Raw genomic sequence first — 27,457 nt, 5'->3', positions numbered from 1 at the left:
GTAACGAGTGACATTCCAGCGCTCTGCAAAGCAGTTTGATTCTCCATTTTCCGGATAGCCCCGAACGGCAGAGATCATTTCGAGATCTATCCGCGTGCAGGTTCCGCACATCAGCGGCGCTCCCCCCTGACTCCTGATGAGGCGAAAGGTCACCCTCCGTTTCATGGCCGATCGCAGAGCACCCCTCGCGCAGCCGAAAAGTCCGCGCACGCACGTATCCGTCCGCAAAAAGCTCGATGCTTGCTTGCGCGCGCAAGCTGGCTGTATATAGCGAGCGAGCAGCAGCCCCCAGCGGAGGGTGCGAGAACTAGGTCAGCCCCCTCGCAGCTCGCTACTCCAGCCGCAGCCGCAGCAGCAGCGGCGGCTCAGTCTTGCACGGCACGGGCCACGATTCGCAGCCACGGCCGCTCTCTCCTCTCCTCGTGCGTTGTCCGCATTGCGCTCCTCGTCTCTCTCTCTCTCTCTCTTTCTCTCTCTCCCGCACGCACACACAGTCGCGCTCGCGCTCCCGCACTCGTATTCTCACGTGGCTCCGCGCACGAGTGCGAGAACTCGCGTCGCGAGCCAGTAGTGCGCGACGTCCAAATTCTCCGATTGATGTAATGTAGAGCTGCAGCGACGGTGTGAATGTAACAGTGCAGTGCAGGGCGCCCCGTGGAAAATACACCTGTAGAATGCGCGCGTCGCAGCGCCGATCCGTCATCGTCCTCGATTGATCTCTGCGGAGAGTCAGAGAGATAGAGAGCGTCTCGAAGAGATCGGAACAGTCGACGATGCCGCAGCTTCGGAACTGAGGGCCAGAGCGTAGCTATGCCAGCGGAGGCTATTGGGAGGCTCGTCGGCGGACGAGCTGCCGAGCTGGAAGCCGCCGAGCGACACGACGACAGGTGATTATGCCGACGCGTATAATCGCTCTCCCGGACTTGCGGGGGACGCTTTCGCGTACACGCGTGCTTTTTTCGGGAGAAGACGCAGACTCTGGAGGGGGACGCGCGTCAGAGGACCAAGTGATATTTTCTCCTCTTTTTTTTTCTCCGTTTTTGGGCTGAATCGCGAGCGAGAGAGCGAGACGTCTCTATTCTCTATTTCGCGCTGACGCTGGCGGACGATTGGGTTAATGACACCTCTTGGAGGCCAGAATCAATACCTCATTGCGCGGGGGTCGTTACGTAACTGTTTGTCTTTGATAGAGCTTTCGGGAGCTTTTTTCCCTCAACGCTCGCGGACCGTTGGTACAAGCGCCCGCGCGCGCAGTGTTTGATCGCGTGTCTGTGTTGGGATAGTCGGACGCGTTCACTCTGTGTAAGTAAAGGTCAGGGCAGTTTTTAAAGCCTCCTCGGCCCGCGCTGCAAGATCATGGACGTGCTACTGCTGCGCGCTTATTGATTTTTCGGAGCGCTCTTTTTTTAGCCGCCTTAGTCCCCCGCTTATCCGACTCGCACATACGCGCGATGTTCCATCGATCGACTGGTTATACACAAAACTCGTCAATTATAAATAATTGATACGTGCGCGCACTGCCTGGGTATTAATATGATCGGGAACGATGTCGCGTTATACGGCTCGGTTTATGATTTTACATCAGCGCCGCGTAAGAGTAACAGCGAGTGCACACGTGTAGCCAACGCGTGCGCGCGAGCTTTGTGCTTAACGCATAATTAAACCGAAAAATAAATTTCGCCCGTCGTTATTTCCCCTCGTTAATTCCGTCCGTTCGACAGTCGAAGAATTAATTCTCCGGCCGTTTGATTTACCGGCCTCGGAGCGCTTATTTGTTGTTCCCGATTATTGTACGGGAAAAAATTCGTCGAGAAGCTATACGGGGAAAAAATTGATTTTTCACGAAAACTCAAGCAGTATAACTGCCGCTAGCACGCGCGGACGCAGCGTCCGCGGAGACTCTTCTCTCTCTCGTCGTCGTCGTCGTCCCCCTCCCGATGTCTTTTATCGGCACTGGCGGCCGGAGCCGGCAATTTTTTATGCGGCCTTTCAGAGAAGAAAAGCGAGCCCTCGTGTCCGTGTCCCTCCCTCCCCCCACGTCTCGTCGTCGAAAAGCCCCCGTGTAATGCGTACGCGGCTCGGCGTAGCTTCTTTTCTTCTTCTTCTACTTCCACCGCAACTCGTTCTCCGATCGAGAGGCGGGTGTATCATCTGGCTCTGATGGCCGTGAGTAAGCGGTATTCTTTTTCCCGGAGTTAGCACTTGGCGCTATTTTACCGAGCTATAAATCACGGCCTGGGAGAGTCATAGAATTATTAATAGATCGCGCGCGCGCGTGAATCGCGACACGAGCCGGGATTTTTAGCTGCAGCTTCTGATTAACGATGCTTTTTTTTCTTCGCAAAACGAGTTACGCTGCAGCGAGGAGACGAAAACCGCGCGGGTATTCAAAGAGCCTATTGAAAACAGGCGGCTCGAGTGAAAAGAACGTTTCGGGTTTCTTCCTTTTCACCCCCCCCCCTTCCAGCAGCCATAATAGTCTTGTGCTCGGTGAAAAAGGAAGCCCGGCTTCGCTCCCCCTGCGGTCGGGCGGTGAAAAGCCAGGCCTCCTCGGGCCAATCGTGTATCGGGCGAAAATCGCGTTCCACGCGAAAACTCGCCGGTGAATAAAAAGTGAAGAGAAAGAGAGAGAGCTCTCGAGCTCAGAGCCAAGTTCGCTCGGACGCTTTATATAGTAGCCGGAAAAAGCACATACATACACGGAGCGACAAAGAAAACGCAACGTAGTCGTAACTTTTGCGTGAAAGGATCCTTATCTCGAGACGGCTACGTATACGCCGGTCCGCCCAGCAGCCGGCCTGTCAGCCGTAATTTATACCAGCGCGTTTACGTGTTTGCGGCGGTGAAATCAATTTTTTTTCCCGTTATTCGGTTGGATTTCGAAAAAAAAAAGAAGAAGAGCAACTCGACTCGAGGCGTTTCCGAAAAGGCCGTAAATTTCGAGCCAAAACTCGGACAAAAGCGAGTCAACTTTCCCTTCGCGCGCAAAACAATCGCAAAAAGTCCCGCGCATTGTCCGCGTCATGCAGAAACTCTCGCGGACTTGGCTCCTTTCCCTCACTCTCTCTCTCTCTTTTCTACTTCTTGATGACCCCAATTTACGACGCGGCTTATACGCCCCCCCCGCGCGCGCGTGTGTATGTGAAACTACTGCTCTCCCGCGCGCAGGAACTCGAAAATAACTCGGGAGAAAATCCGAGAAACAGGCGCCGCGGCTGATCCCCTGCTACTGCTGCTTCTCGCTCCGACGCAGTCCTTCCTTCCTTCCTCTGTTTTTCCTCGGAGAGCGCGAATCAGCGGAATTACTTCTTCTTCCGCTCTTCCTCCCATGCAGATGGATTTCGGATAGCTCCTGAGATTTCTCCTCTTTTAGCTTCGCTCTGCTTTGGAAGAGTCGTAAAAACCGGATCACTTGTTGTCTAATATAAGGAGACTCGGTCTCTCTCGAGCTAGCTATTCTGATTTATCGCTTTGCTGCCTTCCAATTCCTCACGGCGTGCAGTCGCTGACCCCCGGATGCTCTAGAAGCCGCGGCTAGAGGATTGTTCGGGAGGGATGAGCCGTCGTTATACGGAGCGTAACACGCGGCGGATTCGAGCTGCTGGGAAAATTACTTTTCAATTTGCCCTCTTTCTTTCTCTCTCTCTGTTGCAGGAAGTGCTGAGAGTGCGCGGTGAGAGAGAGAGAGAGAGAGAGACAGAGACAAGGAATCTCAAGGTGCAGCGGGATCGCGATAGCTTGTGCGTTTGAGGATCAGCGCCACACTAGATCATCTCCGAGAGGCAATTGGAAACAGCTCGGATGAAGATGGCACGAGTCTTCGGCATGAGAGGTGAGTCGCCTTTTGAAAATTACATCGTTGTACAAAAAACGTCATCGGTTCAGCGCGAAAATGCCGCAACTGGCGCATATGCTCTGGGGGAAGAGTAGGGGACGGCGACGCGGAATTTCGAAATCCCCCGGTGCCGCGGGCTAACAGCTGCTTTGCATAACCTAATTAGCCGGCGACGCATGTGCGCGGCGGCAACCGTCGGGCGGCGCTGCAGTGCCGCGTTGATGAAAATTAAAATCGGCTGCGGCAAAGCCAGACCGCGAGAGAAGCGGCGAGAATATAACGTACGAACTGTGCGCGTTTTTAGGGGTTCGCCGTGTGTTTGCAACAAAGTTTGCCCCTCGGCGAGTAACTTATTTTCGAAACTGTCCGGAAAAATTTTCGCGGTTTCCGGGCGAGAGAGGAATTCCCGGATCTTTCTGCGGCTGTTCCGTGCGTACAAGCCGAACGCGCTGGTGTCTAAGTAGGTAAAGGCGGGCTACGGTCTGGCGGTAGAATTTATAACGCCTATCAAGAAGAACCACGCGGCCACGTGGAGAGGGGTGTACGCAAAAAATGAAGGAATTCACTTTGCCGTAGCGAACTTTTTCCCCACTTCACCTGCTTCTCCTTTTTCTCCTCTCCAACCGGCTGCTGCCACTCGTCGTATAAGCGCGCCAAAAGTCTCCCGGGAATTACACGCCGCTGTATGACGCATTCGGCTTTGTCCCTCTGTGGGCAATGGGATGAATTCGCGCTCGCCGGTTTTCAAAAGTGCCGTGGGTTCGGAAAATCCGAGGATCGATAAACATTTGTACGACGCGTTGTAATGATATTTACACTGGCGTAAATTTCCGCTCAAAATTGCGGCGAGGTAAACCATATGTCTCTTTCGAATTGAACGCGTTTTCCGGGCGTGTTTGCCTGCGGGTTATTGAGGAGATACCTATCGATTCGCTGTTGATATGTACGAAATTTTTTAGTCGATCGTTTGTCAATGGAACCGTAACAATAACGCACTGCTTTGTCGCAACAGCGAAATAATTAAGAAAAGCAGAAAACCGGAGAAAAGACGCTCGCGCCGAAGCTACAATTCCCTCCCGCTCCCTCCGAGCCTGTTGCGGGAAAATTTAATTGCGCTCGGGAGATGAGCGGCGAACAATCGAGCGGAAGTCGCCGCCGCTGGAATTAAAAGCGCTCCCCGGCCCGGACCACAGCGTCGAGCTTAATTCCAAATTAGGCGGACTAGCCGTTCGTTCGACTACCTTTTTTCGTTCGTTAACCTTTTTTCTCTCGCGCTCGCTTTTCTCTTATTCTTCCGGCTATTATGGCGCAGTGCGTGCCGTCCTTTTATAGTATCCTCTATATCTACATACAGACGCGTCGGCTCTATCGGCCGCTCGATTATCGGCTAATCGAATTATTAATTTTTAAAACACCGAGTCGTTGATAAGCGCGTTTTTCATTGCTCGGAGTAATATCGTACTTCTTGGAATTGCCTCGTCGCGCGCTGCTGGCACGGAATGTTATTCGTTTAATAAGACGCGGACTTTACAGTGCAATAATTTCACGCGGATTTCCGTCCCGACCGACGCTTACTGTCTCGGGCCTTTATTTACGGATCTATTAAAAAATTAATTGGCCTCCCTGATGGCGCCTAATGAAGGCAGGCTTTCAAAGCGCGGAACGGCGTATTCAGAGCCAAGGCAAATACGACGCCGTCTTGTTAATTTAGAATTTTCAGAGGCCACCGCGGCGAGTTATTAAGGCGGATTTTTACGATTTTAATCTCACCACGCGCGCTCGGGTTGCGGAAAATTAAAACACCGTTTCTTTATCCTTATCGGGTGAATAGATACGCAGTAGCCTCTCCTGCGAAAAATATCCCAAGCCGGCGAGACAAAGCGGAGCTTGCAAGTTCGCAAGCGGGATATCGTCCAATAATTAAAGTTCCCTCCTGCTCTCCTATCGACTGCTAAACCCGCGGACTAATTGAACCCAGACTCACCTCGTCTCTCTGGTCCAGTGTCTTCGGCTTGCATGAAAGCTCTTGAAGGTGCAACTCTCGTCCTCCCAACGCTGTAAAGCTTAAAAGTTGCCGGGCGTACACCTCTGCCCGGCTGAATTATTACAAAACTTGGGTCCATTGTTCCGAGCTGAGACGCGAGCTGAGTTAACACCGTAATCTACTTTCTATATAAACACACGAGTAATGCAAACTCCGAGCTTGCGGCGCTATCATAATGCGCGTCGCATGCGTCTCTAGATTAGGGGAGTTGTTAACTCGCGCCGCTCTTCTCCCGAGGGATACGCGTGTGAGCTTACCAGCAGCGTCGCGTAGCCGTATGCTACAGCTGTTTTCGAAATTTCTCGTCGCGATTCGAATTCTATTGGATTTTGTACATTTGACCGACACATGTGACACAGCAGTTGCAGCGATCGATTATTTATTTTCCAACGGTCTGAAATCGCGTCATCCCAAAAAACGAGTTATCGCGCGCGGCTCATTTCGCATTGAATAAACTTTCAGCGAGATGAACAGTCCGTGTTATTTCCCCCGCGATACTCCTACGCGCGACGATCCAGTCGATTTAATTTCAAGCGCGCGCTGCTCTCTGTCAAAAATATCGCTCCGATAATCGAATATTCTTCTCAGCGCGCAGTAGTTCTGTATACGGATAGCATACCCTAATCCCTCGTCACCTATACGCTCGCGCGCGAGATCGAATAAAAGGGCGGCGAGGTTCTTGGCCCCCCGGCTCAGCTGCTGCATTTCTCCCCGTATAGCTCGTGTATATACATGCCGCATATAGATTCGCCGGCGACACGCTGTCAGGCAGTAAATAATCGTGGAAATCGGTTATTGCTGCGGGGGAGAGAGAGGGACGCGACGTCATCACTCTTCGCACGTGTCGGCGCTCTCTCCGTTCTCCCCCTGACACGTCGAACTTTGCTCTCGCGGAACTGCGTCATTCCCCACCTGGCTTGAATCCTGATCTACCGAGCTGATGTTTTATTGCGTAGAGAACACAGGGGGCGGCGGGAGTATTTTACCGTCATCCAACGACGCTTCTTATTTCATCCCGCGGGCGAGAGCTTGCGGCTAAAGTTTCAATCGACTGGCCACGCAGAGCCGGAGCTTTTATTGCGAAAAATCTAATAGATACCTCATCGCGGCTGCGAGAGGTTAAACAAGTGGCGAACGGAAATAGAGGAGCTTTATCGAAAATAAAGCGACGCCGCGGTGGAGTCAACATCCGTCCGACGGGGAAATTGAAAGTGCGCGCTCGTCGGAGGAAAATAAGAAAGGAGAGCTGCACTATACTCTGCGCGGTGTGTATATAGAAGCCGTGAAGCGCGCGATAAAAATTGCACAAGCGCTGCGGCGGCGATAGCTATAACAAAGCGAGTATTTTTTTCTCCCTCGCATAGTTCGAGTTTGAGGCTTCGGGAAAATTGCGGAAAACGAAATATGTATACGTAACTCCTGCATCATAGATATATAGCTGCAGCGCCTTGCAGAAACTCGAAACGTCGGGAAGAGCCGCTGCTGGCCTACTTCTCTCGGTGTCGTTCGTTGCTACCACTGCTGCAGCCTTGGAAAGTTCAAAGTGCCGGGCGATAACTCGCGTTCCGATGTATTGATTGCATCTGTATGCGCGTGTACGCGGCCACGACGTTTCGGGCTATTTTTTCCCCCGGAATTTTCGTATACGCCCGAGTTTCGCTGCAGGCCGGGGTAGGTATAATATATAGCATAAGACGTCGCGAGCTGTGACGTATTCCCGAAACATATGCCCGGTCGTTTTGGAAAATCTTGCCGAGTTTCGTAATCCCCGGCCTCGAGTCGCCGTAAAACTGAATTTCAGGAACAGACGGAGCAGACGTATGAATCAAACTTTACAACGTCGGTTAAAAAAAACTTATACGAATAAGCAAATAACCCTCGACTCTCCTCCTCGTCGTCGGCGTGTCGGGTGAGCCCCTCTCGAATCCACTTGCGCGTCCACTCTGGAAATACATTTCCCCGCACTCGACGCGTAAGAATCATCGCACTCGGCCGGTCAATTGCGAGGCATGACTCGGAAAATACAGTAGTAACGCACGCCGGGCGTCATACGACAGCGATAATTGCAGCTGCCGCGCAGGAGCCGTCTATCCGCAACGTGTCCTATAGATATAGGTATATGGAGAGAGGAGGAAGGTCGAGTGTCTGAATCGGCTGATAATTGAAGCGGCCGTGTTCTCTCCTGCGGCAGCGCGCACTCGCGGGTTCGCTAACCTTAGCCGTGCAAACACTCTCGCGCGAGCCGAGAGCGCCAGCGTAGAGACTGGATTCTTCGCGACGCTCTTCTCTCTCCGCTTTAGCGGTGGCGCGATCGATTCTTTGATATACAGCGCTTATAATTATTTTTCCATCCATACAGCCTTCGGCCATTATGGCTGGGGATGTGTGCGGCGGTACGGGGGAGGCTTTGTTATAAATTTTAATCGTTTTACCATTGATCGCATTGAAACGCGATTTCCTTTTTAAATAGACATCGCTGCGCCTTTCTCTTGCTCATAATTGGATCTTTTTTACGCGCATCTGCATATAAAGCGATTAAGGATCGTATCGAAACTTCATTTCTGCGTACATACGAACGAAATCAATGACACATTCAATAAAGCTGCCGCCACCGGGAAAATAAACAAAGAACGATCCAAGAATCGGGCCGGATTACAAGGCTGTTTACGCGACGGCGCGGGCGCACGAGTGGCGTATGTATTATACGCGAGCGTCTCATGACTTATGGATCCGACGCGATATCGAGGATACGACGACGGTCCTCCGGGCTTAAAGCTCTCGACATCGCACCCATTTCGTTTGCCGACCCACATCGGCAAACAGCGAGAGCGAGAGAGCTGGCGCACCATTTGTCGAGATGAACTACTGCTGCGGTCCAGTTCTGTCGCTTCCAAGCGCTCGTTTGCAAGAGTGCACACGTACATACGCTTTCTCTCTATCTCACATCTACGTATACGTGTGCTCAGTACAGCCTGTATTTGCCGAGAGGAACACACCGCGCGCGAGCAGCGATATCTTTCCTGCCGGCCGCGGGGATTTGCGAGTCAAACGACCCTTAATTAACGTACGTGTCGTCGTGTGATATCTAATACAGCTTCGTTTTTCCCAGCCGCCCTTGTGCCAGCTAGTGTGTGGCCAGGACAAATAATGGCTACGGAGAGGAGCGCGAGTTCGCGCCTTTTTCCAGACGCCATAGCTGCGGGTTCGTTCGTCAGTAGTAAAAGCCGCGTTTGGCCAGACCCGCCGCGATTATCGCGACTTCGACAGGCGCGCGAACTCGTAAAGCAACTTGTAAAATCCGCTGATTAAAAAGCCGTTCGGCGATTTTATCTCTCCGATAAAATTTCATTTCCTCGATCATATTCGCTCTCTGCGGCGGCCAACTCTCGCGTTGCATACGTCGTGTGAGAATTACGAGTGTATCTGTGGTAAAAAGCACCGAGTCGCGTAATCAAATAAAAAAAAACACGCCGGTGGTGCACTGAACCCGTCGACGACTCTCTCTCTCTCGGTCCGATTCCGAGGCAAATTGCTGTGCGCGGGGCAAAGTACTTTTAAACACGAAGAACAATTTGACGCGCGAGCGTGGTGGTCCTTGTGCTTTCCCAGAAGCGAGTGGCGCGCTTCCGCGAAAGCTCCGCGTTTACGAGCTCGCGATATTCGCTTGCAGTCGTCGAACTCGTTTGGTTATACATCTGCATTGCTTATGCTTATTGCTGCACGCGCGCGATCGAAAAATAAAAATTCATTAAACTTACGGGTTGGCGATTCACAAAAGCGTGTTCGTAACGCAGTTGATTTCACGATACACTTTGTTTTATGGATTAGCCCGATTAATTCCGAAACTCCAGTTTTCATGAATATCTTCAGGCAGATAAGAGCCGAGGAAATTCGAAGGAAGTTCTTTGACTTTTATCGGCGAACAGGGGGTATATCCCGTAAGCGAGTTACTTCGCAGGAGCTTTTTATGCGTAAAAATGAATTTTTTTCATTAACTCGGCCACGGCATAAAGTTCGCAGCGTCTTTTCCCTGCGCGTATACCGCCGCAGCAGTAAAGTTCAAAAAGCGTGGAAAAGGTCTCCTTTAAAGTTTCTTCTTTGAGTACCGCGCGAGTCTGCGTGGAAATTTTCGAGCAAACAAACGCACACTCGAAGTTAAAAGACAAACTTGTACGCGAAAATACACCGACCAAAAGCGCTCTCGCCGTTTATTTCGCGGAATTATTGGCGGTTTGAATTTTCCATTATCACGGCCGGTAATTACTTTCTCGTTGACTCGCGATTCGAAACGCCGAGTCATTTTTCGCTAAACAGCGCACCGGCATACAGTCGAACGTCTTCATCGGAAAGCTGCGGGTTAATGAGGTTCTTCGACGCAGCGGCGAGTTTTTAGCGCTCGAATTACAATTAAATTCCACTTTATAAGCGAAGTACGTTTTTACGATTGTCGAGAACCGCAGCTCGTCCCGCGAGGTAAAAACACAGAGAGAGGAATGCACTAATGGGATTGTTGAAAAACGAGCGGATTCTCGTTAGTTTCCCATTAGTCCCATAAGTGATTTCGATCTCGTTTTTGTAGCGGCGACGTTCTTTTCATGCTTCACCTAATCCATACCTGCAGCGCTTGAATTCGCTGTCGATTATATCTTCAACCGGCTGAAACGAAGCGAGAGCTTTGCTCAGAAACTCGCGACTAACACAATTGCGTCAGCAGGACGTGTACGTGCCGGGCGTACCGTTTAGAGTTTCGATTCGACCACCGCGTTAATTCGCTCGCTATCGATAAATCGCTCGAATGCCGCATTTAATGTATGATGATTCGGGTAGACATGTAGCCGAAGTCATGCACACGGAAACTTTTCCGAACTGCGCGAATCGCGGGATAATCATTCGAATTCACGCCATACCAGTTCCGTTAAGGCCGGCGATTGCTCGCCTCGACGAAACAAGAAGAGAATTCAATCGCGATCGCTAATGGACTCGAATGTTTTTTTTTCCTCCATCGCGAGTTCGAAAGCCGAGCGCGCATCTTCGCGCCGAGCTTTACAAACTAATGAAATCCGAGAGCTGCGAACGCCGATTGTCCGTTTGATTAATCTCCCGGCGCTAATGAATCGGCGGAGAACGCCGGCGGAAAAATATGAGGCGAACTTTTAGATTTACTCGCGACTGCGATTGCTTTGACGATAACACGCTTCGCTGAGAGATTCGCTCGGCGACGACGATACAAAAGCTGCGAGAATACGGCTCTATCTCATCCTCGCGCGGACTTTTTTCTCATTTCATATTCCGCGCGCTTTTTTCTTCTTTGTTATCTCCCTCTCGACTTTCTCTGTTTTTCGCCCGTGCTCTTTCGCTGGTACGGCGGTATTTTAATGTCCGATTGAAATCGCTGCGCGGGAAATGCTCGAAATACGCAAAAAGGCAGTGGTTCTCGAGCAACAAAACCTCGATTAGGAATGAGAATGGCAGTGTAAGTTAGAAGCGCCGACAAAGGCATTATGATCGAAAGCTCGCGGGCAGGTGTGCGAATCGCGCACGGCTGAGAGGATCGACGTCGTTTCCAGCATCTATAGAGAGAGAGAGAGAGAGAGAGAGAGAGAGAGAGAGAGAGAGAGAGCCGCATACGCTCGGCTTTGTGACACGCGGATTCGTCCGAAAATCCCGAGCGGTTTTCGGCCGCCGCGATAAGCCCGACGCTGACGAGGTTAACTTCCTAAGCGCCGCCGCTGCCTCGTAACTCGCGTCGATGTGCAGCCACGACAGAAAAGCGGCTGCCACCACTGCGCGCGATTGCATTATACTCTCCCTTCTGCGATTACGAGCCCACCGCACAGCTTTCTCTCGTTCTGCGTCCGCGTGCAGCGATAAATTTTTCCCCCCTTTATTACTCTGCAGTGTGTGAAAAAGTCGTGCTTGATTTCCCTCCGTGCCTACACTTTCACGCAAATACGGCGCGCGCAGGGGAGCTTGTTATTATTATATGGACGGAAGCGTCCGTGACACGCTTCCGAGCGAAATATCGGTCAGCGACCCCTAACAAATAATCAATATAGCCGCGCGCGCGCGAAAATAGACTGAGATTTTCTTAAAATTGACAGATCCGTCGCTCGCTCTGAGCTCGAAATACACGTCGCTCGATAAATTTGTAATGCAGCACATCCATAGCACACAGCTCGGGGGGCTGTCGACGTGCAAAAATTTCGTAAAATTTCCCCCTCTTGCACACGCGGATGCAAATGGAATTGAACCTACTACCGCGGCTCGCGTTACTCGAGAGCAGTTTGCTCGGTGGAACTTGAAAAGAGCCCCGGCGGAAATCAAATAATATAATATCCGGCTTTGGAGAAATTTCTCTCTCTCTCTCTCTCTCAGTGGCGACCGGTGTGTAAACAAACTTCACCTTCAAATAAAATGAATAATTCAAGTTATCCGCGTCTAAAAGTTCCTCCCCCGGCTAGCGAATATAAACACTCGAGCTTTCCCAGCCGACTTTTCGAATTCGAGTCTCGCGCGCATTGTCCCACTTACTTGCCTTCTCAATTATTCGTTTATCGAGCTTTTATCCGCGCCTCGTTTCTTTCGCTCTCGCGGAGCGGCGTAGCACTCGAAACTTCCAGCTATCGTCGTTTATACGCTTATCGTTATCTTCAGCCGGTGCGGTCTCTCGCTCTCTCTCTTTCTTATTTCCTTAAAAGAGAGAGAGCTTACGAGAGAGCGCGTTTAAAGTACGAGATCCCCGGCTAATCGAGAAATACGATATCCAGCGCCATATTTCTCGCCTTTCTCTCTCATTTTTCCCGTCACTTGCGGCTGGCATTAGCAGACTTTCGTATTTTCCGGGTGATTTATGCCGAAGCTTTATTGAATCGTCTCTTTGTCGTAGAAAGTCGACCACCGCCGCCGCCGTATTATTTTCCTTTTGCTCTTGGCATTTTTCCTCCGCCGCGCGCGAGCCTTCTATACTTTATGCTACGTGCTAAACTCCACTTTTTCGCTCCTCCTCTTCCTTTTCACGATGCATCCCTGCGCTATATCGGAGTTGAGAATTTTTTCTTCTTCTTCGCCGCCGCCGTTGCCTTCGAGCTTTTTTATTTCTGTATAAAGAGCTCATGGGCGTCCGCTTTCGCGTACACACTTTATTACAAAGCCGCGAGCCGAGGGTCGTTGTAAGAGTAACCAGTGCGTGGAAAAGTGTAACGGGAAACCAGGCGGTGCTCGTTTAACAAAAAATTCTCGGCTTTTTCGCCGTTGTAATTACTCTTGAGAAGTATGCAGCGCTCCACATAAATCTTACGTTTAAATATAATTCTGGGAGTCCGTCGTTAACGTCGTAAATTTACTCTCGCGCGTGTAAGCAACAGCTCGAGACTCGGGCTTATTATTATTAATCGTCGAAAAACATTGATAAATCTGAAAAGAGAGCTCACTCCTGCAGACTCGTGTATTTCGCGGCGCGCTGCATTATCTTCCGGCTGACTTGGCCTTTTATGCCTTACGTAACACCTCTTCTTCTTCTTCTTCTTCTTCTTCTTCTTATTCTTCGCCGAAACGCGCCACATTCTTTATTCCCCAGGGGTGGCACACTCCCAGCGGTGATCGACCCGCGAACCTATCGCTGCTGCTGCTGTTGTTCTCTTTATTACCGGCGCAAGCTCGATCGGTGTTATTTTACACGGGCACGTTTTCGAGAGTCGGGTCAAGCACTGCACACGCGCTCGTGGAACAATGCGGTAACGGATGCGAAATTCTCTCGCGTCTTTTTTTTCGACCCTGTATACCGATATCTATACACATGCAGCTCTCGATATATTCAATGAGGATCGAGCGCGGCGCCGGCTTTTTGTTGGGATATTTTCGGCTCGGATTATACTCGCGACGATGACTTTGAGGGACGTCTGAATGGGAGTTTCGTAGACGCGTGACGCCGCGGTAATATTTGTACCTCGACAGTCTGCTGAAACATAGCTCACTTGCGGAGCGAGAAGCTAATCGGGCCGAAACATTCGTCGCTCGAGCTTTGCGAGCGCAGTGCCTATCCCTTTCCCCTCTGACCCTTTTATTCGCCCCCGCAACGGCTTCTCCCTCGATCCAGAGAAGCCGTTGCGCTGGAAAAAGGCGGCAAAGTGCTTTTATGGCCTTTTCAGCAGTTTGTCTTTCGTCTGTTTGTACACGTGTCCGCGTGTGTGCGGATCGAATTACGTATATGCTCCGCAATGCGCTCACGCGAGCGAGTCCTGCCCGCGTGTATTTAAGGACTTTGATGATGTCGGAATGTTGCTTAATGGCGCGGCAGAAAGGAATGGCCGCGTTAATGGGCTGATTATTCCGAGAGGGGATATACATCAGTAAACTGCTCTATATGTATCAGGTCGACGGATGGAATATTAATAGGAGGGAAGTAGTAGAGAGCGATACACTTTCAGGGAATAATTTCGCATCGAGTCTCGAGTTCGTTTCGAGTAATGGTCATCCGATACTCAATCTCGAGATCGTAAAAAGTAACGAAGCTATCCTATCTTTCCCGCCCGTTAATATAATCTTTATAATAGCGGCAGAGCTGCCGAAAAAGTAGCTCGAGACGAGTTTCGGTACAACGAGCCGATAAATTAATAATCGCGGGCGGGCGCGAGACTCGGTCCATAACTTTACCGGCGCCGGCAGAAGCGACGCCAACAACAAAAGTGCATCGCGCAACTTTGAAAATTCAATTACAGTCCTCTCCGTGCGACTGCCCTCTGCGCGCGCGCGCGCGCTTCCCGACAGCCCGGAGTCTCGCTCGCGCGATTCGCCGAAATAATCATTTCTGGCGCAAGAGCGCGCGTTTGCGCCGACGCGTGTTTGCGGCCTGACAAGCAGCCGGTTATTGACAACTGGCTGAGAGAGAGGGACAAAGTTCGAGGCAGAAGTATCGCCTTTTGTCTCCCTCGCTCGTCGCGCGCGGGCAAGACTAGTTTCTCTATCAATTCGGCGAGGCGAACAATTTTGACAGGAAAAGCGAGCGCCTGCAAATGACACACACATTGTCTGATGCTTCGGATGGTGTATCGACTTGGCGGGAGCTACTGGAGACGGCCCGATAGCTTGTCATCTCCAAAGCCGACGGAAGACGGAGCGATGGATTTAATGTGGAGGGAGAGAGTATATCGTACTCGACTGCGAGTTTCTGGAATAAGTTTGGCGGTAATTTTCGAAATTTCATGGATCCAGAGCTTGCGGTGTCGTATAAAGCCCGCGACGTTTCTGAAAATTGATTCGCGGCAATTTCCGCGAAAAATAGCTGTACATAGAGAGCTGCCGGGTAATTCAAGTCGTACATCAAAAACAAACTTTTAGCTTCGAGATGACGCATGGAGCGGCTGGCCGCGATTCCGAGACATTTTTCATCCGCAAGTTCGAGAGTGCTTTGAGCGCCCCGGTAATATACTTTTTCCTCGAATGTGCGGCTGCCAGTCACGTTGAGAGAGCTATGCTCTATCCGTATATCGAAAGAGTTAATTGGCCGAATCAATCGCTTTTATTACGTCCGATCGTCTTTGAGCGAGTATAACTCTCGTCTCTGCAGTGGGAAATTAATTCTCTCCCGGCAAGTCGATGCAGAACTAGGGAAAATATTTGAACGGAGAGAGAATCTCCTCGGCGCGCGATTATGTTAACTACTCCTAACTGCTGGAATAAGCCAACTTTTCAAATCAAACAATCCCGGCGAAATCCCCTTATTAATTTCCCAGCTCGCGAAATAAGAACCGCGCGCAGTTGCCGAGTTAAAAACTTTCGCGGCCTGATAATCGCGCGCTCGCCTCTCCTTCGATTCTGGTACAACCTTATACTAGCGGACGAGATGATCGATGGCTGGAAGCCGCGAAGCAATCACGCGAGAGGCGCTGCTTTTCGTTCGATGTATAAAGAACTTGCAGCTCGGCGCGAGAGACTGTCGCGAGACACGAGAGTGCCTCGATCTTTCCTCCTCACCTTCTCCGACGCACTCGTGCCGTCGCTTGAATTGAAATCTTGAGCTGGAGGCGCTCCACGGACGCGGGTGCGACGGCTTCGACGGTGCAAAGGCCGATATTTTCCTCTCGGAATAAAATCGCGCTTGCGCCGTAAACTCAGTCGGAGAAGCATCAGCGGAAGAGTTTTGTACGTCTCATTAATTACAACGAGAGAGAGAGAGAGAGAGAGAGAGAGAGAGAGAGAGAGAGAGAGAGAGAGAGAGAGAGAGAGAGAGAGAGAGAAGAAGCCGCAGCAGTAGCGCCGTCCAATTAACGATAATTAATGAGAAAGAGAATTAGAGCAGAGACGGATAGCGGTGGCCGCGGACAAAGCGCTCAAGTATAAGGCGGCATTGCAGCTGTAAGAATTACGGACGAACAATGATGTTAATAATTGCTCGGCTGCATGACAAATCGCGGGGCCCTTTAACCGCGCGAGCACGCCAAACTTCCCACGGGAGGAACTGCGATTATGATTTCGCCAAACGATAAGACGCGCCATCGAGGAGAGGGATGGGTGTGCTCCAAGTTAAATCGCGATGACTTTGCAGCGGTATGGAACAATCGGGCCGCGGCCATTATGGTAATTGTGCCTCAAAACTTGAATCCGGCTCCCACGCGAGTACGTGCGCGACTCTTTGCCGATCAATATTGAATTTGACGATGTATACTGACGCTCCGTATTTTTCTCTGTTCCAGGTGAGTTCGGCAACGCACGACGAATCCGCAGCTGTACGTAAATATACAGTATAGTCTACTTATTCCTTTCCCGAGTTCGCGACTTCCTGCCGCGATCTTCGAATAACTCACTGCAGCAATTTCAGAAGACTCGGGGGAAAAAATCACTTCTCACCCGGCTCTCGCGCAACAGAGCGTTATTAACAAGCGTTCTGCCAACAAACTCGAACTCGAGAGCTGGCCACTGCACTGGCTATATCGCACTCCTAGAGTAACTTTCGCTCCTGCGCGCAGTTTTGCCCCTACCGTGGAGCTATACAGCTTCATCGGAGATAAGTGACCGCGGCACTTAAGGACCGTCAATTATACGACTTTTTCTCACTCTCTCGAGTTGAAAACTGCCGTCGCATAAGTTCGTTACAAGTTCCGCTTCTGGCACACTCTCTCTCTCTCTCTCGTCGAGTCGACTGGCGCGAAGAAGCCCACTGGCTCGAATAATAATTTCCGATACACTCGCTCGCTCGAAAGGCGCCGTTCTGCGAGTGTGTTGTATATACACCGCACGCTCACACGTGACCTATTAAAGTTTTCCCCGGCAGCAGCCCTTTGCGGTGCAACGACCGACTTCCGTATCACGCGCCGACTGCAATAGCCGCGCTGATTATGTGTAGCCGAGGATTATGCAGCGCGAGAGGAGGTATCGCTTTGTGCGTCTATAGCTCTGTGCACAGTATGTATATCCAGTGGCTGCGTCGAGTGGTTAACCTATTTTCCCGTCAGACTCCCTCTCGGAGCTTTAGACGCGCGCTCGGACGTGCTCTCTCTCTCTCTCTCTCTCTCTCTCTCTCCGCGATCATCAGACTCTTCCTTTTTCCGATCGCGTATAAAAACATCTCGAGTATCTCTACTCCGCTGTATACGCTACAGCTCGTACAGGCTGTAAAACGCGCGAAACTATAGGTTTACCGCGGTATCTTCCTATAAGCGTTATTTGTAGCCCCGGCATTACTCGTCCAACGGCGCACTGTAAATCCAGCGATGATTTACGCGTGTGCTAGCGCCCGCGCATGTTGCTATTTTTACGGCGACGTAAAGTAGAGAGAAAAAAGCCGACGAGCTGGCTCCGCGCCTGCGGCCCGTGTACATCTACCGCGCACTCCCTCGCAGGTGTACGTGCAGGTATACACAGTCGCTTGTCGTTAACCGGCCTGGTGTTTAGCGATAGCACTCGGAGGTTCTAACTGTTTTTTAGAGACTCCCACGACAGGTTGTAAATTCATTAGGCTTCCAGGCCGCAATCTCGCGTCGGCGGGCAATTTGAAAGTTTGACGACCGGGGGAATAATTAATCTAATTGTCGAGCGCGCAGCCTCGTAGAAATTATCGCTGATCTCCCTGAAAAAGCTCAGAGCTTGCAGCAGCGATCGGCGGCCGTCGAAACAAACAGAGCTCACTGGCTTCGTATTTTTTCACTCGAATTCCGCGGAATAGCAAACGGCTCTGATTCATATTAATCCATCTCGAGAGCACAGTCGTCCTCGAGAAATGAGATTTTACGACAAACAATAAACTCGCGTGCGCGCTCGAGTCGCATTGTGCGACTCGAAAACTCTTACCCAAGATATTGCATAAAACTCGGCTTATACGTGACCCGAAACTTTCCGCGTATATAGTTTCAAAGTCCGATAAGTTCAAGGCTCTCTCGCGACTGCCGGCGTCGCGTTAGCATTTTGAATGGCTCATTATATTCCAAGTCGAAATAACACGCGGTAACGCGTTGAAAAAAGTTGCCGGCTTTGACTCGTCGCCCAGATGCGTAATGGAACGCGTCACACATTCACGCGCAATTACTTCAGAAATGCATTAATTAACCGGATTGTACGTGCGCTTGCGGCCTCTATAATCTCTGGTCCGAGAGGCTGACGCGATATGCGTGCGCGCGCGCGGCCAGTGTATAATCCGGCGTTGGTATGCGGCCGCGAGAACTTCATTTGGCTCTCCGCTATGCTGCTGGTGCAGCGGATTTATTCCGCCGCTGTGGGAAAAAGGAGAAGGTCTTTTATTTTAGAAAAATTTTCACGGAAGTAGCGACTCGATATCACACGGCTCCAGAGCCCGGGAGCTCTTTTCTCCGGGAGAAGCATGCATGGAAATTTGCAAAGGAACATCTGATATATTCCATACTCGATAGTGCGCGTGGAGAGAAGCCCTATAACGGAATTTATGCGAGAGAGAATGCATCGCTTTTAGAAATCCTACGAAGCTTTCTGCACAAAAGCTCGCGCTCTCGCGAGCATTCACATGTTTTTCCGGCAACAAAGAGCGCGTCGCGCGTTCTTGGAAAATTTGTTCGCAAAAGACAAGTTTTGCGTGCGAGCGCAAATTATCGCGTTCCAACAATTTATTCCAAGTTTATACATATTCTCGCGAACATTTCCCTCGCGGCGCAACCTGCGCAGGATGTATTACAATAGCCGAGGTCATCCGAGGACAAAACGTGACTTTTTGAAAGGCCAGAGAAGCGTACACTGCTCTATGCTCTCGCTGAGCCAGGAACGTGATATCTCCTCCGCGCGGCGTTATTATTCAAGCTCGTCGGCGTCGCGCAATTATACGCGCGAATAAAACACGGCATCAACTGCGCGCGCTCGCAAGCTCGATAAATTACGATACGTCTCGCAATTTTCGCTCGGCGCAACTTTCTTTTCATATCGCGCGCGCTGCAGCAATTAAGCCGCGAGTGTGTAATTGCTTGTCGGCGAATCGAGAGAAACAACTCCCACGCGAGGCGTTCGCGTCGATTAAAAGAAAGGGAGTATTGCCGATGTATAGAGCATGTGTCGATGGAACGGCGCCGCGTCGCGCGATTCATTTGCGTATAATACGTTTGACTGTACTGCGTTCGCTCGCGCGTTGTCGCATTTAATTATACCGGCTGACTGGCTGATGACAAAAGTGACAAAATCCCGCATCGGTGTGTAGTTTACACAATCGGCCGGGTCTCTCAGCTTTTCTCCCTCCTTTGCGCTTTAATCATTCACTTTTTAATGTAAAAGCTCTCCGCGGAACGAGACGCTTGTGTAAGAGCTCTGGAATTACACGTTACTCATCTCCCCCGCTCTATGGATTTCGAAATGTATAACTCACACACGCACACAACGATCAGAGGAACAAAGCAAAACACGTCCACTGCAGCAGCTGCTAGATCCTTAAATCCTCCCGGAATGTAAATCTATCTCTCCAAGAGAGATTTAGCGCTTCTCATCTTGGCACTCTCATTTCTCCCCTAATATTTTTACCATCTTCCTGGCGGCCGCGCATTTCTCTTCCCGTCGCGCGCGTCACGTGGATAATACACAGAGGCGCAAGAGCTTGCAGAGAGAGAGAGAGAGAGAGAGAGAGAGACCTGCAGCGCCTCGGCCAGTCGTGAGCAATCATAGTTAATTGCGAGTTGAATATGCTCGGCCTGGCGCTGCATTAACGTCGACCTTCCGCGTCTACGCATTATTACTGCTCTACGTGCCTGGGCTCTATGAGCGAACAATGCCGGGACTTTCCTCTCGCCTGGACATTCCGGAACTTTTGCAGCGCCGCGCGTGCGAATTTCGTTTCTGTGGCACGATGACCTGGATGAAAGTCTCTCTCTCTCTCTCTCTCGTCATCGATCCTGTTTTCCCTCTCTCTCGTACGTGTACACGTCATCAGCGGCGCACTGTCCCCTGAGAATTTTCCTTCCGATTGCACGGCAAAGCCTCGCCATATTTTCAAATTCCTTACGACCAGCCTCTCGACGACGACGAGCCGCTCGCATTTAACTCAAGGGCAGAAGGGACCACTGCTATAGCTATAGAGATGCCCAGCGCGCGTCTCGTTAATTCCGCTCACGCGCGCGCCCCGCCTTTGTCTCTATCTTCTCTTTTTCCTCATTTTTCTTTTTCATTTCGCACTTAATACCGGGAAGCCAGGGCGCGTTTTTCTTCCTCCTTGGCCTCTCCGAGAGCTCGTCGGCGCTTCTCGCCTCTCTATATATTCGAGTTTGAAAAGTGCCGAAACGCGATGCAGGGAAACGAGGGCTCGACGAATGAGAAAAGAAAATAGCGCAGCTCGTCGAAATATAAGCGAGGGGAAGCTCTAATCGCGGGCTCTTGTGTTCCGACAATAAGAAGCCTGATTCTGGACTAATTGCAATTTAAGGTGTATTCGTTATGAGATAAAGCTTTCGGAATTGTCTGACTGCTCTCCTAGCTGCACTACTCCGCTAATGGGAGTACATATTTTGCTCCCTTTTTCGATGTTCAATAATTGAGTAACAACGTCGGGAGATGAGCTCCTATAACGTTCTCTTCCCCGCGAAAATTTCAATTAACGTCGTCGGCTATTTTGAGAGCATCCCTTGATTAGCTGCAGTAAGCAAGCGAGCTTGCAGCGATGAAATGAATAAGTTAGTGACCGAGTTAATTCCTCCTTGACTGATGAGAATTTTCATTTATTTTTTCGCGGCCCCCTCGGCTATTGTTCTTGCCTCTCCTTTGTGTCAGCCGACCCCTTTCCTCTGGGAAAAACTTACCAGACCTAAGCATTGTTTCAGGTCAAATTAACACTTTCTTTCTCGAACTTTTATTTCCAGGAAAGATTACGTTTAATTCGCCATTCCCATAGCCGCTTTTCGTTTGCGAGAAGGAGGAATAGATAGATGGCTTATAAAAAAAAGACGATCGAATTTTACACTGAAATAATGGAGTTTGATTTACGGATGTAATATTTTACGCAGTAATGGAAGGGAAAAAAATGTGCATATCCGACACTTTTAATGTCTTCTCGTACGATTTAGATTGAAAGTACGTGCTCCCCGAGGAAAATCGATATTCCGCGCGCTAAGGTCTTCTTTATACAGTTAATGGAATGATGCGCGATTTTACTTGAAAAATATAGCGCGATATCTTATGAATTTGAATCTTTCGGTAAAATTGCAACGACGCAAAGATTTTCGCAATAAATCGCGCACCGAGGCGATAGGGACTAAAGCCTAACAATACTTCCTGCATGAAATGGCACGATTGCTTTATTAGTCGTTAAAAGTCCAAGGTCCCGGCAGCTCGGGATTACGACCTATTTCGCCGTATTCAACAACTCTAACTTTTCCGGACTACTCTGTCGAGGAAAATAATTAAAAAACTCGAATGTCGCAACGTTTTTAATCAAGGAAAATTAGCTTTTCATCGCTTACACGGTCCGAAATTAACGAAAAAAAAGTAAGCAGAAAAAGTGCAGCGTTCGAGAAACAAAAAGAAACACAGGAGGGTAGACTTCCGCTCTGGCCACGCGCGCAAAAAAATTCAAGCTCGCACTGCGAATTAAGCTCGCCTCGCGAATTGGCGCGCCCGGCCGATGACGTAATCGAATGTAGCTCCAGCGCCGAGGCACAATGGCCCGAATGCAGGTCGCGGTGTCAGTGCCACCCCCTCCGGGGCTGAGCGAGAGAGAGAGAGAGAGAGAGAGAGAGAGAGAGAGGCGGAGTGGGGAGGTTGTGGTGGAAGAGCTAGTGCCGTAGGTCGGGCGCCTCGGGGCCCCGCGCCACCTACCTACGTGCGCCGTATATACCTATATATGGATGTAATTCACGTACGTGCGTACGGCCTCGGGCGCTTTGCTTTTCGCTGTTTGCACGTCGGAGCTGGGAGTTTGTTTGGGTTGTGGATTTTAATTCGGCCGCGTTTTCTCTCGTTTTTTTTCAGCCCCGCGGGAGATGACGCTGGGATCGAGTTGCAGATTGCGTGGAAAAGCGATTAATAATACGACTATCGCCTCGTCGCGCGCTGTATGTCGTTAGGGATTCTTTTTGTAAATTGGCTTGTAAATGCTCTGGCCGTCGGAGAGCCTCTTCCGACATTATCCTCGTACTGCGAGGCGTACAGTATTCATGCAGTTAATGTCCATCATAGTCGACTTAGCTATATTAAATTCCACGTAGTTGCCCGATTATTAGGTGAAAAGTATCATGGAATACGCGTCGATGAATAAATCATGGTATATTTTGGATCCGTGTGTTGGGATGCCTTATTCAAGCGGAAATGTTTTATTCTCTCTTTCGGAATATCCCAAGCGCGAATCATTTTTTCCACAGCGTCTGGTTCGTTCGCGTTCCAATCAACGTTTTCATAATGCACCGCAAGCTCGTGAAAGGTCTCGCGAGGAAAAATTGCATTAAAGTCGGAAAAGCGAGTACACCGATGAAAAGTAACATTTTTTAATTAAATTGCTGATTGCTATGCCGCGCGCGGATTCTCCCTCAACGGAATACTTAAAAGGGATCGTCGGGTCCCCGAGGAACTGCGAGATGCTTCAAGGGAATCCGATGTAGGCTGTTTGTGCATCAAATGCCTGCAGACGTCTCGAGATTAACTTGAAATTTCATTAAAGCATCAGGTATTGTGTTCCAATCTGTCGCGCGAGAAAATCACGGTAATCCAATGTCATAGGCTCGCTTTGAATAGCCTCGCTCGCAACGAAGCCACTATTCAATTCGAGCTTTACGCGCAGTTATTCTTTCGAAAATCGTTCTTTCGCGACGTACGTCATTCGGGGAGAATAATAGCTTCTACCAATTATGTCATTGCCGAAGATTTAATTATTCACATTGTCTCTATACAGCCGAGTTCCCTCCCCCACGTCGGACCAAAGCCCGACTCGTTCCACTCGCACAGCCACTCATAACGCATTCATCGCACACGCGAGTTCTTATCTGCCCCGGGCAGCAAACCGACAGTGTTTCAGCTAAGCGGCAAACGTCATGGCGGTAATCTCGATGTGGAGAGAGCGAACGCATACTAAATCCGGGCCGCGCACGTGTCGCGAAATGTCATGACTCATTTCCATGGCACATATAATACACTTGCTTATGTCGCTCGCCACAGGTTAATCGAGGCCAATTATCGAGTACAAAGTCCCAGAGCGTGCTGCGCGCGATGAAAAATGCAACTTTTATCTCTCTCTTTCTCGCGGATGTACACGAGCGTGGCAATAACGTTATATGCATACAGCGCACTCTCTTCCATTAGCGATCGATAGATTTAGCATCTCGCCGGGTCGCCGCTGCCGCTTCCGCCGTGTTTTTTCCCGCTCGGGTTCCGATGCCTTTTTGCGCTACTGAAGCAGAGGCCTGTTTATGGAGAGAGAGAGAGAGAGAGAGAGAGAGAGAGAGAGAGAGCGGCCTGCTTGCGTTAATGGATTTTGTTATACCCTTTTCTTGGATCGGCCTCTTTTGACGTTGCTAGATGTAGAACGAGTGGGAATCGAATCGTATAAAGTCAAAACGCGCAGTAATGAAGAAAATCCCGTTTCTTGCAATAAGAACGACGAATAAAAGGTAATGCCGCTATAAAATCTTGTAAAGTCACTCGTGCTCCGCCTCGACCTCTAAAAGTTTTGCATGCGGCTAGAAATACACGGACAATCGCTCGCTGTCCTCTCTCTCTCTCTCTTTCTGCATGCGAACACGATGCCGAAGCTCGAACGCGACCAACATTTATGGCTCCGAATCTCTTTTTATCGATACCTTTAAAATTCCCTTTTCCTCCGCACCGAGCGCTCGTCTCCGAGATAAGAATCGAGCGAGTACATTTTGACGAAACAACTTTGCAGATTCGCGCTGGAATCGAATCGCGAAGAAAAAAGTCACCCAAGCGCGTAATCTTCCCTGTACGGAAAAAGATGATTTGGTGCGGCGTCTGCGATTCCCATCAGCGGCAGCGGCCAAAAAAGCCAGGGAAAGAAGTTCGTCCTCGGCAAAGTTCGTCCATTCTTTCAGTTGGCTCGCGTTTCTTGTTTCCTGCTTCCGATCGCTCTCGCGCGGTGTAGGGATGAAAAAAAAAAGCCAAAAGCATAAGGGAGCTAAATGCTGGGGGGGGCGAGCCGATGACTCGCGAACTTTCTCGGTACTCATAAAGCGTAATTCACGCCGGGCTGGAGAAAGACTGCATAATTCTGAATTTCCGTCGCCGAACTTTACGCAGAGAGCAAAAACTATGAGGGCGACTGGGACTCGTAAATTTTGCTGTGTTGATAAGCGCACGAGGCGTATGTTTTGCACGGCAGTTTTAACGAACGCTTTTAACCGCGTAGTTTGAAACGTCAATATTTACGCGAAAAATTTTAGCCCTTCAAGTCGAGCATTGGCTTGGATAAGTTCAACTATACTGAAAATCTGACGGCACATATCGAGTTTACAACGCGCGTATATCCGACAACGAGAAGCGCCGCGAAATTCCGGAACTTATATTACAGTTGAAAAACACGCTGAAAACTTTTGAAAAAACCAAGCACCCGCGGCACTACTTCGCAATCAAAGCACCTCCGCCAGCTCTCATCGGCAAAAAAGAAGACCGGCCCGCGGCGGGTAAAAATCGGTAATTCAAAAGATACCCCCCGTTCGCGGAGCGGATTTTCGGGACCGCGTAGCGCACTCTCCCAAAGATTAATGGGCCGCAATTGACGGTCGGAAAGTTCGATGGCAAGAGTCTCGTATAATTAGCGGCGGAGAGGCGAGCGCGGGGCCCGATAACGAGCGCGAGCCGATAATAAACTGCCAGCGGCGCTGCCGCCGCGAGATTAGTTTGTATTTTCTGCGCGCGCTGCGCTTGCAACTCTCTTGAAACAATTTCAAGCTTGGAATCCCGCCTATATATAGAGCGCGCTTTTCTTTCGGCCCGCGGAATTTAATCCGGCCGGGATTTATGGATCGCGATGGTTTTAGGGGCTTCGCGGCAGCGAGACCGAGTCGTTAAGATAGCTCACCGCAGCGGACATTTATTTCATTCCGAAGCTACACCTGTTTCACGAGCTTTCGTTAGATTCATCCTGGGATGCTCCGTGTGATTTTTGCTACAGCAGCTATACACCGCCGCTCTTAATTCCGCTTCGAACAGATGGCGTCTGTTCTCAAAGATAAATCCATTATGCTAACGAATGCAAAGTACAAGTCGTAGCTTTCTTCCGCACACGGCGCTCGGCTTAAACTCCGGGACATCTTCCTCGACTGACTCGTGTATACTATAAATCGCGTTATTAAATCTGCCCGCAAACAAACTGTCCGGGCCCTTCCGGCCGGTAATCCCTTTTTAATCTCCGAAGCCATCGAGTCTCCGCAGCTTCAGCTCCTGAATTAAAGCCGCGCTCGTTAATAAATAGCCCCTATAGACGTACGGCAGGCTGTATTATGCCATAGGAGCGTTTAGGACCGGCCGCAAAACCACTGCTCGCGATCACCGCAAAGACGACGCGATGCGCTGTGTATAGAGCATCAGATGTATACGTGAGGCTTTTGGTTTGAGCGATGGACGCGCGCGAGGATATAAATGCCTGGGCTCGTTTTTCCCGGGGATCCTGCACGCGCGCGTGGTTTGTGATTCCGGCCCAGGCGCATGAATGTGTATACATATACGCGGTCATCAGGATTTTGTTACTATACTGCGCCGCCGGAGATTTTGTCTACGTGACTTGTGCGTCCGGCGTTTTTCCTTTTTCTACGTGACGGCAATAGCGATTCGTATACCCGTGCGGATACAGTCTTGGATAAATAGAGCCGGTGTGTAGGGGCGATTGTAATCCATTTTGTAGGTAGAGGAAGTAGTCATTAATTTTAGGGGTATAATGAAGCTCCGCGCGATGTAGATCTCTCTCTCTCTCTCTCTCTCTCTTTCTCTCTCTCTCTCTCTCTCTCTCTCTCTCTCTCTCTCTCTCTCGGCACACAAAGCGAAACTATTTCCCTGGCCTTGTGTATACCTGTAGCCCGTACTTTCTATTGAGATTACCGGACACGGAACACATATTATACGAGCGCTGCAGCGCGATAACTTTCAAACTGAAAGTTTCCATAGCCGAGCGCGCGCTGCATTCACGCTAAAAACTTGTGCTCTCCGCGCATACTTTGTCATGGCGCGCGTTGAGAATTGACTTAAAAATTGCCTTGCCTTCGTCGAACAAGCTTATAATTACCAGTTCGTAATCGAAAACTCTACAAGTTTCTTTTCTCTAAAAATGTCTAAATTTCGATATTTTCCACGCGCCACACACTAACTCATAAAGAAACTCGTTCGCCGCATCCAATGAATTCTGAGCAGCCCCTCAAGCTCGCGCAAGGGAGAAGATATTCTCCCACTTGGTGCAGCTCTGGGCCGTCTTTCCCATAAACTCCACTCTCTCCGGCGCGCGCAAAAAAGGAGGAATCGCTGCCCGGCCTCGTATCCCTACTTAGCTCGCGTGTGACAAACCAACAAGAAAAGCTTCTCCTCGAAATATCTCCTGGAAATAAGAAAATAGCGCTCGCAGCATCGCAGTATAGGGCGGCACTTGTCGACCGCGGCTAAGCCGTCGCTATCACAACGAGCGCTGACGCCGCGCTGCACCCGATTCCATTCACCGCACGGCAGCTCCTCCGTATACACTTCTTCGCTTTTCCCTCGAGCTTTCCCCTCTCGAGTTCCGCGCGGCTTTAAGATTCTTTAAAGAGCTGCTGCAGCGCGAGGACTTTTGTTCTGCTTATATACTGGGATCCGTCGACTCGGCAACTCGATTTTGACGCGGCATGACTAATTGACGATCTCGTCGGCTTACGCGCGTTCGTGTTGGGCCTGCACTAACACGATCGAATTATGCAGTACACGCGCAGCGCCAACTGATCCCCAGCCGCCAACTGTCTATTAATTATTAACTCGCGCCGCAACAATTACAGTTAGCGCGGCGCGGAAATCAACGTTAGCTCTAGCGCATGTAGCGTATAATTAAAAGCGCGAAATATCCAAGCCCTCGTATACAGTCGCCAAACTCTAATCCGGCGAACTACCGACGCAGCCGCGCGTTCACTGTGGGAAACGCATAATCGCCGGCCAGCGGTGGTAAACAGAATTAGCAA

General features: G+C 50.2%; 1 protein-coding gene across 2 annotated transcripts in view; it reads left to right on the top strand.

The window, feature by feature from the left end:
• The first annotated feature begins 369 nt into the window (after positions 1-369).
• Positions 370-27,457, top strand: part of LOC100122993 — a 69,767-nt gene continuing 42,679 nt past the window's right edge. The window contains exons 1-2 of one of the 2 annotated variants that reach the window (XM_016986970.3): positions 370-887; positions 3,655-3,832. In XM_016986970.3, coding sequence (XP_016842459.1) covers positions 3,802-3,832 — 31 coding nt within the window. In that variant the 5' untranslated portion in view covers positions 370-887; positions 3,655-3,801. The other variant, XM_031932575.2, reaches the window with a different exon arrangement.

This window comes from Nasonia vitripennis, chromosome 5, assembly GCF_009193385.2.
Source record: "Nasonia vitripennis strain AsymCx chromosome 5, Nvit_psr_1.1, whole genome shotgun sequence".
Classification (NCBI taxonomy): domain Eukaryota; kingdom Metazoa; phylum Arthropoda; class Insecta; order Hymenoptera; family Pteromalidae; genus Nasonia; species Nasonia vitripennis.
The sequence above is the reverse complement of the archived record's forward strand: the minus strand, read 5'-3'. Positions and strand labels throughout refer to the sequence as shown.